The sequence below is a fragment of the Pinus tabuliformis genome, chromosome 7 (genome assembly GCF_031772625.1).
Source record: "Pinus tabuliformis cultivar Carrire ecotype Pingquan chromosome 7, CPIR1, whole genome shotgun sequence".
NCBI lineage: Eukaryota > Viridiplantae > Streptophyta > Pinopsida > Pinales > Pinaceae > Pinus > Pinus tabuliformis.
In genome coordinates this window covers 97764918-97785272 of record NC_142293.1, presented here as the reverse complement: position 1 = coordinate 97785272, position 20355 = coordinate 97764918, and the positions used below count along the sequence as shown (strand labels likewise).

At 37.3% G+C, this 20355-nt stretch overlaps 1 protein-coding gene across 1 annotated transcript in view; it reads right to left on the bottom strand.

The window, feature by feature from the left end:
• Positions 1-20355, bottom strand: part of LOC149245460 (ricin B-like lectin R40G3) — a 99384-nt gene that overhangs the window by 62589 nt on the left and 16440 nt on the right. Inside the window, exon 2 of the mRNA XM_089438566.1 lies at positions 1465-1520. Within this exon, the coding sequence (XP_089294692.1) occupies positions 1465-1520 (56 nt within the window). The remainder of the gene's footprint in view (positions 1-1464; positions 1521-20355) is intronic.

The window sequence follows — 20355 nt, the reverse complement described above, 5'->3', positions numbered from 1 at the left end:
TAAATATGGCAATGCGCTCCACATTTGAACACTTTTTCGCTGAGATTTTGACTGGTGGTTTTTCTCTTAAGTATGTACCGAACATTTTGTTGCATGGATTGGGAGGAGATTGTGCAAGCATTTCTTAGAAAAGGGCTAGGATTCCTAATGACTTCTACACCATCGGCACCTGTCACTAGGATGAGGTCCCCAAGGAAGAAAACTACTAGCACGACTGTTGTGTAGAAGTAGAAGACAAAGAAACCTCTAGTTTAGACAATCGTTGATAAAAATCACTAAGGAACAAAACAAAGAAACTAAGGGAGAGTGGACAAGCAAAAGAAAGAGCTGATGGAGCCCCCCAAGATTTAGATGTGGAAGAAGTGGATGGCGAATCAAATATAACAACATAGAAGATGTGGAACCGATCTCTAGGTTGCCACCTTTATATGCCACCGCAAAAACTGACCTCATAAGTTACAAAGGACCCATGATGTTATAAAATTCAAAGTATTTACACCACTATTATAGGATGAGGTTTCAATTGAGGGAGAATTGCTAGCAAGGGTGCACAACTGCACATGGAGGACTGGAACTTAACGATTGGAGGAATGAGAAAGTAGAAAGTATCCCCAATTCAAGCCCAATAAATTATCTAAAATCAGTTTACTATGAGGAAACTGGAGTAACAAGAGTCGAACCACTGTTGTGGGCATCAAGAATTCAATGAGATAGGCTATTGAATATGATCTATATTTTTCACTTTGGGTGCAGATTAATTATCAACACAATTTGTGTGTGCCAGCTATTGGCGTTGGTGCATGACAGATGTCTATTGCGAGCATGGATCCCATTGATGAATATGTTGATTAGAAGGATATTTTCACTTCCCTACCAAGGAGCGAAACCCGTCGATGAATTCATTGAAAAAATCAAGAGAATAAGTTGGCTGGAGACGATGAAGAATGAATATAGTCAGATCATGAAGGTCTATGGGAGTTCTCATCAGCTCAATTTATGATCCGAGTATGTGATTTTCCACACACATTTTGGCCTAGAAAATAATGAGAAAGTGTTGGGTGGATGAGAGTACCCACGCTAGTTGTATCATTGGTTGAAATGTGCAACAAGGGTGTCTACTGTGACTAGGCATGATATTTGTGCTAGGAATTTTCGGATGTAGATTCTGGGAGGCACATTATAGAGGGAAATAAGTTCCACTACACATGGTTATTTATCTTGATAGCATTGTGTTGTATCAGCAGCAACCACACTCCAAAAGTTTTCCTTCACTTCGTTTTGGAGCCTCCTCTCCTTGAAATCATAGAAGTTAGTTATCTGTACTGATCAGGTACTTGTGTTTATTTGTTTTCATCTAATGCTTAATAGCTTGTGTTCACTCACTTGTCTCGTCAGTGAACCACAAGCTAACCTAGAGCTTGGTCCACATCTGGTCAATGGGCTATTGGCTAAAAATACGCAAACCTGGAGGGAAGTCCGTCTTCCCCTCAAGAATTGCACAAAGTAGCCCAACAGCTTCCCTGCACAAAAAAATTGTGTAGAGAAGGCCAATTGCATTTCTCTCCAGAAATACACAGAGAAGGCCAACTAGCACTACTCTCCAGAAATGTGTAGAGAAGGCCAACCAGCACTGCTCTCTAGAAATGCGCAGAGCAATCCAGGCCAGTTGCACTACTCTCTAGAAATGCACAGAGCAAGCCAGGCTAGCTGCACTGCTCTCCAAAAAGGCGCAGAACTGGATAGAAGCACTGCTCTGGAAAAATGCGTAGAATTGGCCAGCAACATTGCTATGGAAATTTTTCATAGAGCTGGCCATCCAGCTAGGGCCACTTAGCCCATAAACAACACAAAAGTTTTCCTTAGTGGTTGTCCGTCGCATGTGCCGGTTAGATTACCTGATTCCCTCCAGAACTGCACAATCCTTCCTTTTCATGCAAGCAACTTTTCTCGAAAAAAGAAAAAAGTGAAAAAAAAAAGTAAAAAGCACCCCTAGATTTTACGGATCTATTTTTAGCAGCAAAGAGTTACATGCAAAGTTGATTTTAGAAACTCCCGCCAAGTGTTGCTTTTTCTTAGATTTGTGGCATACACGTCATAAACCCTAATTTCACCAAATCAAACAACGCCTCAGAGCTCATTCTTCACATTCAATCTTGGAGATCTGGAATTCATGAGGCATCTAGGAACCTTCAACAGAGTCGACACACCTTTTGTAGGTAAGTTTTGCTTTTCATGCCTTTGTCGCTTTTTCTGTCGCGTTTTTTTTTTCAGCTTGTATGAGTGTTTTTTCCTTTCTTTTATTGAGTGACCATTGATGTTTCAATGTGTTTGACTTGTATAAGTGTTGCTTTAATTTTTTCACTACCTTTCCTTAGTGTCACATGAATAACATTGTTTCCTCACTTACAGTCGTCGTTGCGGCACTCTCTTCATGAGCTTCTAAGTTTTGTTGTTTGACTGATTTGTATACTTTCCTGAATTGCATGCATGTCTATTTCACTTAGATTTGCACCAACATTTCACACACACCTTAGTCCTTCGTGTTTTTCAGGTTTCCATTGTGCAAATTGGGCTTTGTTGGCCCATATCTTGTTTCTTGCATCATGATCTATGAATTCATAGCAGTCAAGGCTCTGCATTGCCTCCAGGAATTGTGCAGAGGCTGTGCAGACTGGCTCCAATTATGTTCTACACAATCCTGGGAGGTAGTGTCCAGTCCTGCCCGCTGGAACTGCAAAAATTGCACAGTTCCTACCAGCAACCGTGCTTGACTATTATGTGTATTACACAATTCCAGTCAACAGTGAGCCTCATTGGACTGCACATTACGCAGTTCCAGTCAGCGATGAGCCTCATTGGCAGCTAAGACTGTGCAATGCGTAGTTCCAATCAGTAGTCCCAGAGTCAGTGCTGTGCAATCTTGCCCAGCAGTCACTAGTTTGTTTCCTGATTGATTCTCGAGTTGGTGGTTGATGTTTTTTTAACTGAAATTGTCTTGTCGTGAGTGTCTTCTCTACCTCTAGGTACCACAGTTTTGAGATCTTGTCAATAGTACAAGTATCATGGCCTCCAAGTGAGCTGGATCAAAATAAATAGTTGAAAGAAATATTGGGGATGCGTTTGAGCAAGGGTTTATGAGCTTGCCAAAATACACAGACACACAACTGTTCATCGAGAAAGACATCAAGATTGCATGGAAAGACATCAAAAATATATTCATAGGCAGCTTTGAAGAGACTTTGGAGGAGCCATAGGTCTATTTCAATATTCATAAGTCAGGATTGTACAAGGTTGCATGCAGGTTTCTCGTATTCCCATGCGCAGATGTGATCCACTGAATTGTCTCACACATTGATCCTGAGACGATGATACTAGTAGTGTCAATGGAATAAAGCTTTCTTCCCTCAAGACGGAAGATTATCAACATTTGTACCATTTGCCACTACCGTTGAGCATGATGGATGCACCGTTCTACACTCCCAACAATAACACGAATACAAGAGACATCTTGAAGCGATGGGTAATGGATCCAACAAATTTTAGGATGACACCCAACTAGATATACAAGACGAAGACACTCAGTAATTCTTACCAATTCTTGGTCATATTTTCATGTCGCTTGTACGTACAAAGGAGTACAGGGACCATACCCCAAAGTTGGGTTTCTATGTTGGATTAGCTGGCAAGTGAAGGAAAATCATTCAACTAGTTCCAACATGTTGGCTATCTAGTTGAAAGTGCATGTATCCAATGCTCGGAGTCCACCCAAGGATCAAAAATCAAGATTCTTCATATCTTCCTACCTGCTCGATGTGATCTATTGCCATTAACATTTTCCTTGCATGGGTTGGGAATGGACACCTTCACAGTAATGTTGTGAACCTATATTGCAAGTTTCTCTCAGACTGTAGCTACCAAGGAGTCATGGCTAGATTATCCGACTATTTCTTCACCCTCTGTACACGATGATCTTCGAACAAGATCCACCTTGCATGTTCAAGGCAGAAATGGAGACGTTGCTGAACATTCCATATTTGTATACCTCACTTGATGGCACCTTCATCAGGATGTACAATGCGGGGAATGTTGTGATGTGTGTGTTGTTGAGGTTGGCCATGGACAAGTTGGTCATGTAGGAGGTTGCATACCACATCTCGATAGGGTTATCAGTTGGATTGCACAGGAAGAAGAAGGCACCATGGCCTATGCTTCCTTTGCGAATTGGGTTGTACGTGATCCAAAGTTTGAAAGAAGTGGATGCTGAGGTTGAGGACTTCAAGAAGTTTAATTTCGACACCAAGAGTTTCAATTTGTACGATCCACATGGATTATGCAGGGACCACTATGCAAGAGTGTACTATTCTTGGATCCACAGGGCATGTCATTGGCCAGAGGAAGACCCATGGAGATATTGTTACAATCCTCTATGCTTAATGAACCAGCAACATGGGAGTAGAGTGGCTATTAGTGCTTAAGGAAGCAACACCACAGGGAGTACAATGTAGCAACAATAGTAAGCAACAAGAAGCAAGCCTATGCAAGATAAGGTAAGAGGAAGTATGTTATAAAAAAATAGAGACGGAGAAAATCCACAAGTTTAATGAAGGCCCACTTATGCAGAAAGTAACTTTGGGAGATAGATGGAAAGAGGTGACAGCACGATAGGAGGATAGAGCAAAGAAAGAAGAGGAGAAAGCAAAGACTGGAAGAAGAAGGAGAGCAGAGAGAGTTGTAGGAAGTACAAAGTAGAGTAGTAGAAGTACATTAGAAACAAAGAAGAACAAGGGTTGCGCAGAATGGAGAAGGAAGTGCAGCATGAAAATGAAACATGAACATGGATAGGGAAAAAGTGCAAGGCACATAATAACGCAAACCACGCTGATACATGTTGTTGAGTTCCAAAACTTCCTCTCTCTTAAGAAACTTTCTCATTCTTCTTCCTTTTCTTTTACATAAAAAAATGCATCCTTGATCATCAAAATCCATTGCACATTGCCTCAAGGAGTATGTTTCAGTGAATTTTAAAAGTTATATTGTTATGTTTATTATTTGGATAGGTTTTTATGTTTCAGCGACCGGAACGCTGCCACATTCCACAGCCATCTCCACATTTTTTGTAGGTTACAGGTGTCAATAGAGGAAAAGGACCACATGGGTAGCCTGGAAAATGTCAGAGCATGGATTGCATCCTATCCATTGGGCCTAGATCAATGAGGGAGGACTCCGATCAAAGGGAAGTCAACTGTAAGAAACCTATGGCAAGTAGGACTCTGTTTTTCACACGATTCTCAGTGATGGATTCGAGGCAGTCTCTTGAAGCCAAGGACTTCATCTGGCCCCTTGCACAACACAGAATCCAACACCACTATTAGAAGATTTATGTTTCAAGGCAACCGAAGACAAGAATTCCACATACATTACCTGTCTACGTGTTTTGTTGTAGTTGATTCCTCTCTTCAAACAATTGTATATTTTCCCTATAAATGCCAGCGTGTAGAACACAGAAAAAGTTCAAGATTTTGCTTATGTAATAGTGCAAATTTCCACTTTGTAGTGTGTGAAAATATCAACTCTTTGTTTTAATATAAAGACTCCGTTTTCAATGGATACTTGAAGCGCTTGTGAAGTGTTGATTTCGTGTTGATAATCCGAGACCTTGCAGAGGGCCCCTGCATGGTCAAGGGTACATATTTTATTTCTATTTTGTAATTGATAGTTTAGTTGTACATTCACTATGTTTTTCATTATGTTTATAATCCTTTTCTATCTCTGTTTGTAAATGTAGCTTGTGTTATCTTTTCACTGACTTAGAGTAGTTGTATTCCAACGTAGAATAGTCCTTTTATTTTCATTACTCTCTAGTTTCTTATCAGTAGTTTTTACTTGATTTTAGTAGCATAAATTAGTTCATTTTTATTGTTGTTCATTAGTTTCAAGATTTTAAATTAAGCTGTTCAAATGCCATTTTCTTATTAGTGTAGTAACTCATGATATAAATGCAAATTCCAAAATCCTTTCAGTTGATGGTTAATCCTAAAACTAAGTGTGTTGAAATGTTGCATTATGATGATGAGTCTTTCATTACAATTGTTGTTCATTAGTTTTTGAGTTGAGCTGTGTTCAATGCCATTTTCTTATCAGTTTAGTAACTCATGATATAAATGGATATTTCCCAAAAACCCTTTTAGTTGATGGTTAATCCTAATACTAAGTGGTGAAATGTTTTATTTATGAATGAGTCTTTCCTTGCATTTTCATGTTTATTTTTCTTAGAATGATGAAAGAATGAAATCTCTAAAATTGCTATTATAAGGAGGTAGTTCTCCCTAAATTATGTGCAGAGTGACAACAATACTTCATTTAGCCTTGCTTTCATGATAGAATATTTGCAATTTCATTTTTAGTTTTTCACTTAGTTTCACTGCAGTTCCATCTTCAAATTGTTCATTAAGCTTTAATTCTGCAATAGATTAGAAAGTAGAGGTAATCTTATTTCTAGTATTTCATTTTTGGTTTATCATAGATAGCTGCAATCTTATTTTCTCATTTAAGCTTTGAATTTTGTAATTGAATAGTTAGCAGTTTTAAAGTCTTTTCTAAGTTCATGTTTTGGAAACAATCATAATAACAAGAAGAAGAAGCAGCTCTGTTCTCATTTTCTTGTTTACAAAATTTTACTTCCAATTTGACCTAAAAGCACTTTTAGCTCTCATTTCATTTCTCTAGATTCTTAGCAGCAGTAGATTAAGATTTTGTGAAGACTACATTGCAGAACATTAGGATCTCATGACCCCAAAAAAAAACCCAAAACAACCATACAACATCAAAAATAATTGTAAGGTAAGAAGGTCATCTAACACATATAATGCATTACATTTCATCATTTTATGACACCCGCATTGATAATTTATGTAGCAATTTAGGACACTAAATTGACTGAAAATTTTGGCGCCCGTTGCTGGTGAAGTGTAAAACTAGGTAGCCTGATTTCTTACATTCATTAAAAAAAAAAATAAAAAACAACAAAACAAAATAATGACATGCATAGAGAGAAAGAGACTCTAGGGGTATATTTATAATTTCAAATAGGGGCAGAAGTTCGATTTACACAACTCCACCTACTCCACCAAGAGTTAGGAAAGATACACCTTCATCCCAAACTCATACTCCCAGCCATAGGATTCCTTGAATTCAAGGGGCAAAAACTCATTTAGAAGATTCTCCTACTTCATCCACTAAAATAGACCTATGAGAGAAAACCTTTTTCACTTCTACAAGGGGAGGCCTATTGTAGTTCAAGAAGTAGGAATACCGAAGTAATAGAAGAAAAGTAAGAAGAAGAAGAAGCCAGAAGAAACTCTCTCCCATAATCCATTAATTAGAAGAAACAGAGGACTTTAAGAAGAAACTATAATGGCAGAAAAAGAACAAGATGGAGAAATCTCACTATTTTGGAGGAGGGGGTAGAGGGAGAGGTAGAGGAAACAATGGAGGAGGTAGAGGTAACAATGGAGGAGGCAGAGGAAATAGGGAAATAGATAACTCATTGGATTCCCTATAGTAGATGAGGAAACACATACCATAATGAAAAACATCTCACCATCTGTCCTCCCAAACTTTTATGGGTGAGAGGTGAGGACCCTGAAACATTTTTTTTTGAGTTTGAAGTCTTGTGCAGAACCTATGACTATCTAGAAGAACTCTCAAAAACTCAAACTGTTCCCTTCATCAAAAGGGGCTACTATGAAATAGTTTATGGGGGTTACTCACTACAATTTTAGAACTAGTTTATTGAGGGCTATTACTCACAATCAGAACTTGTAATGACATGAAACAACCATTTTTGGATAGATACTTGGATTATTGTATACCCTTTAGATGCAAAAATTGTAGAAACTTGTATGATTTGTTCAGAAAGTCATGAGACCAAGGGTTGTCCTTCAATCCCAGGTCTTAAGGCTGCAAGAAGAAATAGTCCCAAATTCTGGAGAGAACTCTTTGTTTTGTTACAAGAAGACCTTAGCAAGGGTAGCAAAATGAAGGATTTAACAATCCAATGTATTTACAACCCCCACTAAACTGGAATTCTTGGCAGCAACCTTGGCCTCAACCTCAAACTCAGTATCAATCTCAACCATGGTCACAAGGGGTACAAAATCCTTATGAGAGATTTGCTCAATATTATCAATATACTCCATCTTATTAGAACTATCCTCCCCCGCAAAATCAGTAGAAAAATCAGCAACCACAACTTCCAAATCAAAGCCCTCACCTTTCATTGCCATTTCCACAACAACATCCACAACAAAGTCAAAATCCTCAACTCTTACTTCCATTTCAACAAAAACCAAATCAACTACCAGCCCAACCATTGTCAAACCCCAATAAAAAAAACCCTCAGAATGCTTACATGGTAGAAGTACAACAATTTCCTACTTCTATGATTTCCCCTCTAGATCTTAATGATGTTCAACTTAGATCTGGTAGGATATTAGAAAAGGAAAAACCTTCTGTAGTCATTCAAGAACAAGATGCTTCTGAGGAGGATTATCTAAAAGTCAATAAAATTTTTGAGGGAACAACCCTCCAAAGCGAAGACAGTCAAAAAGAAAAACAAAAAGAGTCAATAAACACAACTCCTATAATTGAGCAACCAACATCTACTTGTACACCTCCTTTTCCTAAGAGATTACAAATTGATAGAGGATTAGAAAAACAGATCTTGTTTCCCAATTATGACTTCCTAGATGAACTGAAGAATGTTTGTATCAAGATTCCTTTGTTACAAGCCATTAGAGAAATTCCAATTCTAGCTAAGACAATAAAGAAGTTGAGCATCAAAAGACCAGGAAGAAACCAAGAGAAACAAAAAGAATTCACCTGGTAGAAAAGATAACAGATATCATGATGGGAAAGATTTCCATGCATAAATATGTGGATCCAGGAAGTCCAATTGTCAAGACACATATAAATGGGATTGAAATTCCAAACACATTGATTGACTTAGGGGCAGCAATAAATATTATGAGTAGACAAACTATGGAGCAGCTTAAACTTCCTAACCTTCTTTACACACCTACCTTACTGCAACTTGCAAATAGATCAGTAATCAAACTAGATGGTGTGCTAGAAGACATTTCAGTCTCCTTAGATTCTTGGGAATATCCTGTTGACTTCATGATTCTAACTCACAAGAATAATCTAGGAGGACACCCACTCATATTAGGAAGACCTTGGCTAGCCACAACTGATGCTTTTATTAGTTGTAGATCTGGTGACATGTACATTTCTGATGGTAATTCAACAAAGAAATTTACTTTGTATCCTCCAGCAAAATAAATCACAGAAATAGATGACAAGGAATGGATCGATGATGAAGATGTTATTCAGCCTATCTTTACTATATTAGAAATTAGTGAAGATAGTCAAATTTTGAACACATTGGAAAATTTTGAAACATCTTCAGAATATGATCATGCACAATTCCAGGAAAATCTAATGTTGAATACTTGTCATCTAGGCAGATGTCTCTTTATTCTATGGAAGAGTTTGGTAGCTCTACAATTGAAATTTTTCTAGGTAGGACATTGAATGTAAACAAAAACTTGGAGAAACTACAACAAGAAGAGCTAACCAAAATATTACAAAAACATTCTGTTGCATTTGCATGGGAGTATACTGACATGAAAGGTATTGATCCTAAGACTTGTATCCATCATATCTATATTGAGGAAAACAATAGACCAATCAGACAACCTCAAAGAAGGATGAATCCAAATCTTAGGGAGATTGTGAAGGAAGAGCTCCAAAAATTACTCAATGTAAACTTCATTTACCCAATTTCAGATAGCCAATGGGTTTCTCCTTTGGTCATTGTGCCTAAAAAGAATGGGAAATGGAGGGTGTGCATTGATTACCGAGAATTGAATAAAGCAACCTTGAAAGATCACTTTCCTTTGCCCTTCATAGATCAAGTATTAGATACATTAGCAGGTAAAAAGTATTTCTCATTCTTGGATGGTTTTAGTGGTTATAATCAAATTCAGGTAGCACCTGAGGATCAGGATAAAACCACATGTACTTATCCATGGGGAACTTTTGCCTATCGAGTGCTTCCTTTTGGGTTATGTAATGCGCCAGCAACATTCCAAAGAGCAGTACTAGGAATTTTTTTTGATCTAATACATGATTTTGTAGAGGTATATATGGATGATTTTATAGTCTATGGTAACACATTTGAATAAGCTTTGGAAAATTTGGAAAAAGTCCTTAAAGGATGCAAAGAGACAAATCTTTCACTAAGCCATGAAAAATGCTTTATGATGTTTACATAAGGTATTGTTTTAGGACATCACATTTCAAGAGATGGGAATGGATTAAAGTGGAAAAATCAAAAGTTGAATTCATCTCTAAGTTACCAATTCCAAATTTCCAAAAATATGTTAAAAGTTTTCTAGGATTTACAGGATATTATAGAAGGTTTATAGAAAACTTTACCAAAGTAGCATCTCCACTCTTCAAATTTCTTACAAAATATTGTGAATTCAAGTGGAATCCTGATTGCCAATTAGCATTTGAAACCTTGAAAGCAAAAATATTTGAAGCACCTATCTTAAGAGGACCAAATTGGAAACTTCCTTTCCATATTTCTACAGATGCTTCAGATACAATGCTAGGAGCTGTATTGGGACAAAACGATTTGATTCCTTATGCCATTTACTATACAAGTAAAAATTTGACTCCCACTGAGTTGAATTATATTGTGACTGAAAAAGAATTCTTAGCTGTTTTTCATGCAATTAACAAGTTTAGACACTATATAACAGGCTATGAAGCTTTTGTTCATATAGATCACTCTGCAATTAGATATTTGATGAATAAACCTATTACTAATGGAAGAGTTACAAGATGGCTTTTACTTTTGCAAGAATTCAACATTACTGTGCTAGATAGACCTGGAAAACAAAACACAGTTGCTGATTTCTTGTCCAAGATTCAGAATATCAAAGAAGACTCTTTGGTTGAGGATAAGTTTCCTGATGAATATTTATTTGCAGTAACTACTCAAACTCCTTGGTTTGCAGATGTTGCTAACTACTTGGTTACAGGGAAGTTACCTTCACATTTATTTCCTAGAGAGAAAAGAAAGATTATTCAAGATAGTGCAAGATATTCATGGATCACTAACGAATTGTATAAAATAGGGCCAGATCTTATGATCAGAAGGTGTGTCAGGGAAGATGAAATGCCTGATATTCTCAAAGCATGTCATGATGAGCCATGTGGTGGACACTTTTTGACAAGAGGATAACCTATAAAATCCTTTCTTTAGGATATTATTGGCCATCCATCTTCATAGATGCTAAAGAATATGTCAGAAGGTGCGACAACTGCCAAAGGGTAGGGAAACCTGCACCCTCAAATCAAATGCCATTACAACCTCAGGTACTTATCGAACCATTTGAAAAATGCACTTTAGACTTTATTGGACCTATTAATCCTCCATCCAAGCAGAAAAAGTATATATTGGTATGCACTGATTATGTCACCAAATGGGTAGAAGCCAAAGCATTGCTTTTTGCTAACGAAAAATCTGTAGTTACTTTTCTTTTTTCGGATATTTTTACTCGCTTTGGTGTTCCAAGAGAAATTGTGATAGATCAGGGAACTCAATTCACATCCGATGGAGAGATTTATGGAAGAGTACAAGATCAAGTATAGGAAATCCACTCCCTATCATCCACAAGCAAATGGTCAAGTGGAGTCTACAAATAAAGTGATTGAAGGAATCCTCACCAAGACTGTGCATCTACATAGAAGAGATTGGGCAGAAAGGCTTCCTGAAGCCTTGTGGGCCTATAGAACTACATGGAGGAACACAACAAGACATACACCCTATGAACTTGTTTATGGGAAGCAAGTCCTGTTCCCCATAGAGTTCCAAGTCAAAACTTTCAAGATGGTGGTCTAGTTGGGGATGGATTTATCAGAAGCTCAAAAGCATAGACTGGAGCAGTTGAATGAACTTGATGAAATCAGACAAGAGGCTGTTCAAAGGACTGGTTTAGTTCAGCAACAGAGGGCTAAGTGGCATGACAAGTACATCAAGGACAAAAGGTTTCAAGAAGGAGATTGGGCACTGTTATTTGATTCAAAGTTTAAGGATTTTCAAGGAAAGTTTCAAACTCATTGGCTTGGGCCATATGAGATTGAAAAAGTTTTCAGTAATGGAGCAGTAAGAATCAGAACAATAGATGAGAATCAAACTCCTCTCCTTGTGAATGGTCATAGGTTGAAAATTTATCAAAAACCAATCTCAAAGGAGGAATTCATCAAGATCTTTCAAAATAATTCTAAAATGAAGTTGGTGAAGAAGAATCCTTGCTCTCCACCAACTTAGTCTTTTTTCTTTTCATCATATTAAAAATAAATAAATTAATTAAAAAAAAATTGTATAAGTTTGAAAACCAATCACTGATTGGCATGCTTATGCAGAAAATACAGGGTGAAGATAAGAAGACTTTGACACTATATTTTCCAAAAAAGAAAATGGTGACCAATTATGCATTCTGAAAATTCATTGTTTTACTTCATTTCATTCTGTTTTACTTTTTCAAGTTTCATTCCACTCCACTTCCATATTCCACCAATAAATTTTTCTTCTTTAGCATTTCTTCCATCTCCATTTTTCATTTCCATTTTGTCATATTTTCATCTACACAATTGTCTCTATTTCATTCATTCATAAAGTCACATTTTATTCTCTGTTTTACATTCCGCAACTGTTCTTGTTCCGCAGTTGTTCCAGTTCCATAGCTAATCCTGTTCTGCAGCCAATCTGACTCTGCAGTAACAGTTTGATCATTAGTTCAAAAATGAAAAGGCCAGTTCATAATAAATTTCATATGTAGGTAATGGAGGAGAAAACAACTTTTGAAGACATATCAACACCTAAGCACCTGAAGAAGCAAACAACAAAAGGTTAGCAAGCGGAAAGGTATGGTTCTAGAGGTAAGCACAAAAACTTATTTCAAATAGCAATATAAAACATAAATTGTATAACTCGTATAATCACACTACTCCTTGACTTGTCATCATGAGATTTGATTGCCGTGATTATTCCACCATGCCTTCTGACTTAAATGCCTAACGATCTCATGATTTGATCTTCGCTTTTAACTCGTACTTCACTGTACTTCTCCAGCACACCTATTTAATGGCTAGATACATGACATAACCCAATTGGATACGGCTCTTCACAACCCTATTGTTCCTTTATTACATCGAGTTCCTCACTTATACTTCTACAGCCTTCTTGTGTATACAAGCACTTGGATACATTGAGCACACAATCATTCATTCTGTTTTCGATTCTCTCTATGTATAGCAGTACTTTGCCTTCAACACAGTTTACAACCACTCCATTCCATATATCTTTTGCACTATTTTACGCATACAAATTCATATACCCTACATATTTTATCTCCTACTCATAGTTGTTTTCCTTCTACATGCTCTGTTATTTCATCTCTATATATATAACCATTTTTGCTTCCATATATCACTGCCATATACATAGTCTTCTTCACACAGACATTGAAGGTAAATTTGAAGAAAAGCGGAGAAAAGGAGTAATGGGTCTCATTGTTAGAACAAAACCTATAGGAGTGAAATACCTAGAAGGTTATCCTCAGTTGAAAGGGATGTTGAAGAACGCTGGTTGCTGAGTTTCATTGAGAAATTCAAGGGTCACCATAAAGAAATCACCAAGTCATTTGCTAGATCGTTTGATGGGATGGACGTGGAGATTGGTGACATAAAGTTTACAGTGACCGAGTCTTTTATTGCTGCAGCAACCGAGCTACCAAAGATTGGAGAGAGGTGGTTCAAGAATAAAGAATTCCATGGTGAAACTTGGAAAGTCATTCTCCAAAATTCAGGTATGGACACTTCAGTTTTTAAGAGAGGAATTCCCATCTCTGCACTTAAGGGAAAATGGAGTAGCATGTTACTAATTATACGAAAATTTATTACATGCGAGGGTAGATTTGGTTCCATGTATATGTATCACATAAGAATGTTGATGAATTTCCTTGAAAACAGAACCATCAATCTCGCATTCTTCCTCTTAAATAGTTTGAGGAGAATGGCCTTTACTATTCAGAAGAAAATGGAAGCCATAGAAACTAATCTTTATCACCATGGTCTCATAAAAATTCTAGTTGAATATCACTTAAAGAGTGTAGGAGACACATGAGAGAACTTTTTGATTAGAAACTTTTTCCAAGATGCACCAGAATTACTTGAAGGAAGTTCTGTAAAAAGGAGTAGGAGAAGGAAAACCAGTCTTACAATTCAAAACACTCCTACAACTTCAGCACAGAAATGCAATGAAGAAGAGCCCATCTCTGAAACATTAACAGAGATCAGAAAGAAGACAAAATGGAGAAGAAAGATGAAAGGAAAAGTTGAGGAAATCCATAGAAACACTCCTGAACCTTCATCAGAAGATGAACAATTACTTTCTGAGAGCTTAGTCAACATTAGGGATTAGTACAAGAAAGAGAAGGAGAAAGGGAAAAGAAGACAGGTTATAGAGGAAGAGATCATAGGCTCCCAAAGTTTGAGGAGAAGTTCTAGACTCAAGGGTAGAATGAAGAAAGAAAAATCAAAAGAGGCCCAGTTCATAGATTTGGGAGAAGAAACTCCAACTCAGTCCCAAGACAATATCTCATTTGAGCAAAGCCCACATCACTCTCCTCAACAAAACTTTGAAAGCAGCCCAAAGAGAGTCTCTCCAGGGATTGACCCAATTCAACAATAGATTTATGATTATATTGAGTCACTGGAGCAAAAGAATACATCAGTAGATCAAGGGACTTCATCCAACCCTGAGCAACCAGCTACATCACAAGAGACTTTGACTAGCTCACTTAAGCAGGAAATCTATGAGCTAGAGGTTTTAAATAGGCATATTCAGAAGGAAAATGAAGCCTTAAAAGAACAAAACAAGCTGGATAAGATTATCCATGATAACACTATGCTTCATTTGGGTCTGTGGCATAAGAAGAACAGAAAATTAAAGAGGAAAAACAAGAAGCTAAACAGGGCTCTCATTAACCTCAAGTATAGATTCCTCATGAGGAAGCCTAGGATGGTAGTTGTAGCAAAGAGAAGCAAGAAGAGGTTGGATGTTTCGACTGAAGTCTCAGAGAAAATGCAGTAAAAGGAGGGTGTTTACAATTTTGATTTCATGGGGACATGCAATAGTCTCGCAGTGGGGGTATGTTGAGTTCCAAAACTGCCTCTCTCTTAAGCAACTTTCTCATCCTTCTTCTTTTGCTTTTCCATTAAAAATGCATCCTTAATCATCAAAAGCCATTACACATTGCCTCAAGGAGTAATTTCAGTGATTTAAAAGTTATATTGTTATGTTTGTTATTTGGATAGGTTTTTGTCTTTCAACTACGGAACGCAGCGACATTCCGCAGCTAATCGGTTGTTCCGCAACCATCTCCATGCTTTTGTAGTTTACAGGTGTCAATAGAGGAAAAATACCACATGGGTAGCTTGGAAAACGTCATAGCATGGATTGTATCCTATCCATTTGGCCTAGATAGATGAGGAGGACTCCAGTCAAAGGGAAGACAACTGTAAGAAATCTATGGCAAGTAGGACTCTGTTTTTCACACGATTCTCAGTGATGGATCCGAGGCAATCTCCTAAAGCCAAGGACTTCATTTGCCACCTACACAAACAGAATCCAACAACCATTATTAGAAGATTTATGTTTCAAGGCAACCGAAGACAAGAATTCTGCATACATTACATGCCTACGTGTTTTGTTGTAGCTGATTCCTCGCTTCAACAGCTGTATATTTTTTCCTATAAATACCAGCATGTAGAACGCAGAACAAGTTCAAGTTTTTGCTTATGTAATAGTGCAAATTTCTGCTTTGTAGTGTGAAAAAATTAGCTCTCTATTTTAATATAAAGACTGTTTTCAATGGATACCTGAAGTGCTTGTGAAGTGTTGATTTCCTGTTGATAATTCGAGACCTTGCAGAGGGCCCCTGAATGGTCAAGGGTACATTTTATTTTTGTTTTGTATTTGATAGTTTAGTTGTACATTCACTGTGTTTTTCATTATGTTTATAATCATTTTCTTACTCTGTTTGTAAATGCAGTTTGTGTTATCTTTTCACTAACTCAGAGTAGTTGTATTCCAATGTAGAATATTCCTTTGATTTTCATTGCTCTCTAGTTTCTTATTAGTAGTTTTTAGTTGATTTCAGTAGCATAAATTAGTTCATTTTATTTGTTGTTCATTAGTTTCTAGATTTTAAATTAAGCTGTTCAAATGCCATTTTCTTATTAGTGTGGTAACTCATGATATAAATGAATATTTCCAAAATCCTTTCAGTTGATGGTTAATCCTAAAACTAAGTGGTGAAATGTTGCATTTATGAATAAGTCTTTCATTACAATTGGTGTTCTTTAGTTTTTGAGTTGAGCTGTTCAATGCCATTTTCTTATCAGTTTAGTAACTCATGATATAAATGGATATTTCCAAAAACCCTTTCAGTTGATGGTTAATCCTAAAACTACGTAGTGAAATGTTTTATTTATGAATGAGTCTTTCCTTTCATTTTCATGTTTACTTTTCTTAGAATGATGAAGAATGAAATCTCTCAAATTGCTATCATAAGGAGGTAGTTCTCCCTAAATTATGTAGCAAAGTGAAAACAATACTTCATTTAGCCTTGCTTTCATGATAGAATAGTTGCAATTTCATTTTTAGTTTTTCACTTAGTTTAGTTGCAGTTCCATCTTCAGTTGTTCATTAAGCTTTAATTTTGCAATAGATTAGAAAGTAGAGGTAATCTTATTTCCAGTATTTCATTTTTGGTTTATCATAGATAGCTGCAATCTTATTTTCTCATTTAAGCTTTGAATTTTGTAATTGAATAGTTAGTAGTTTTAAAGTCTTTTCTAAGTTCATGTTTTGGAAACAATCATAATAACAAGAAGAGAAGCTCTGTTTCATTTTCTTGTTTACAAAGTTTACTTCCAAATTTGACATAAAATCACTTTTAGCTCTCATTTCATTTCTCTAGATTCTTAGCAACAGTAGATTAAGATTTTGTAGACTACATTGCAGAACATTAGGAATCAAAAGAATAAAACCCCAAAACAACCATAAAACTCAAAAACAGTAAGGTAAGAAGGTCATCTAGCACATATAGGGCATTACACTTCATCAGTTTACGACACCCGGATTGATAATTTATGTAGCAATTTAGGACACTAAATTGACTGAACACAGGTTGAAGACTTTGAATCAGCAGCAAATGAGGAACAGGCTGAGTAGTCGCAGGAACAGGAACTTTATCCTTATGATGATCCGATAGTAGAATAGATGGATATGTAGATGGAGCAGCCAGAACAAGATCAGGACACTGACCTCATGCCAAAAGAAATTGAGGTCACCCCAAAGGCTTCAAAAACTCCAACAGTAGAGCAAGTCTTGAGTGCACAAGGGAATACCATTCTCCTTGAGGATAATCAGAGAATAGATTGTACACCATAGGCTTTGATAAGTCACAACACAGAGTTGTATAAGCACGTAGAGTGCACACCCTGGATGAGCATGCATCACCTATGCACTTTGAATAACAGGTGATTGTGTCAGATGTACAAAGGCATCCAACTATATTAGCCAGTGCTACAAAGGCTTATGCCGAGGCCACGAGTTCGAGTGTGAAGTTATTGATAGCAGAAAATGAGCACATGGCTAAGGAGTTGCAAGCAGCTAAGGAGAGAGAGGAACAATCAACATGATCCTCTAGGGTAGAGATGAAAACAACGATACTTGTTGAAGTATCATCTCTTGAGATAGTCACACGGAGACTGTATGGTAGGTTTGTCACCATGCACAAGGAAGTTTTCCATTTACATGGTCATCAACAACATTGCATCAAGATAGTGCGAACACTTGCAAATATACATACCGATGTTGATCATGTACATACCTGGATAATGAGGTACAAGGGAGACTTGCTTCACTTGCACAAGATGATGAAGCTGTAGGTAGAGTTGGAAAAAGCACACATCCGGAGTCTGATCCATAATTATGAGGAACTCCCACTGCTCATCACCAGTCTTGAGGCTTCATACGCATAGTTGTTCAGGAGTTTGGATGTCGTGGTGAGAAAGTATGGCACCCCATCGATTGGTACGCTCATTGAGGTCAAAGAGAAGAACCAAGTTAGACTAGATCTCGATGCGTACTTTGACTAGTTGATGCTCATGACCACTAGTGTAGATTTGGAAGTCAACACAGATAACATGCAGATGTACATCACCGGTCCGGCCTTTCTTAGGACTAAGTTGTGCATGCTACAGGATGAGTTGGACAGAGGTTCCAAATCATTATACCCAAAAGAAATGGAGGCAATAGTTTGTTTCCAGAAGGACATCATCAAAGAGTATGTGGACACCATTGTGCACTACCAAGCATGGCATGATTTTGTCACTAAGGATCACAGAGAAGATATTGGCGAGGTGGTCTTTCCACAACCGTCTGAATCTTAGTGTTGTCTTGTCTGGTTGAGTCAAGCCTATCTTTGTCCCACATGGGTATATGTGGAAAATGTATCATTTTTGTAAACATGATGTAAAGTGAAATTCCAAGTGTCATTAGTGCAATGCAAACAATCATATGTAATGTAAGGAGTTATTTAATGAAGTCCAAGAGTCCAAGAGTCACAAAGGGGAATGTCAAGGGTCACCCCACCCTTTGTTATAAATAAACCTCATAACTCATAGAAGGGGATTTTGGGAGCCAAGCCTTTGCTAGGCATTGCTTAGAGAGGGCTTGGAGAGTATTGTGATGAGCCTTGGCTTCTCCATAGTGAAAAGCGAGTACATCTCTTTGGAGGAGAAGGAAGTTTTGATTGTCCACTATTGGGGATAGTGGTTATCACTTTATATAATATAACTATAGTGGGGATAATAGAAATTTCACTTTATATAATATAACAGAGCCATCATGTTTCATGCATATGTTGTTATTGTAGTTTGACAATTCTGGTTAATTTAGCAATGTATGTAGTTTCAACTTACATATTTATGTATGGACCATTCTGTATGTGGTTGTATGAATCTTATTGAAGTGTGTTGTTGGTTTAACTCATCACTTTGGATTGTTGACTATTCTGCTTTCCAGTTTGTGATTTCATGAATCTCGTGTGTTTATTTCAAACTACGTACTATTACGAACTTATAAGGGATACACTTCTTTTCCCCTTCCACGTGTTAGAACCTCCCCATTCATCTCTCTTGACTCGCTACAAGGTCACACACTTTCTTCTTACAAGAATATATTGCTTACCTCTATGCGTTATCACAGTCAAGGCATAACTTTACAATCCATTGCTGGGACTCCTATTCCAAACGGTCTGAGGTCTAGGTGGGACTTATTATAGAGGATATCCCCTGACATGTTGACGGGTCCAAAAATATCAACATTTCTGGCATTAGAAGGAGGCCTAGATGATAAGATGAGTCCTCAAATCTGTTTTGAATCCCTGCACATCTATCATGTCTTATGTTACAACTCACCCTTCGAGATGTATGTCTTATAGAAATGTGTTTGAAATCTCGAGGGAGTTTTGGGATGACTTGTCACAATACACATATGAAGGTGAAGGTGGAACAACTTGGCCTAGGCATAGAGCTGCTTTCAAGGGTCTCTATGATACCTTGGAAGACCTTGAGGATTATGTGGTCTACTCACTATTTGCATTCATGCTTTGAGGGCACCCATTGCAATGTTGTGTCACACTGCCTTATAGATTTATTCATTCTTTCAATCACTTTGTTGAAGAGATAGACCGTGCTTTCCATCACTTTGACCGTAAAGCACTTAACAAAAAAATTCTCGAATTACGGAAAACCCTTGATGAATCCTTGTTGCAATATTGGGATCGCTTTCATAATCTCGCATTTCAATTCCCAGAGAATGAAATTGATTGGAAATTATTCGTGAAATATTTCAATACCTTCTTCACATATCTGAAAATCCACAAGTTTTAGAATCATTCAAACCCATCCCAGCATACCTTAGTGTTAGAGCTACTAAATCTAAGGTAGACAAGTTTGTTGTCACAGTGACTGTCCATCCTCATCTCATCAAATAAATCTGGAGTCGTAGTGCGAGGTGGGAGAAGGTGCACATCTATTTTTTGAACCATAACATGCTCTCACCCCACCTTCTGTTGATTTTTTTGCAAATTTGGCTTGTAATAATGCTTCTTGTCATATGGACTTGTTTCCTCAACTTCCATCCTCGTG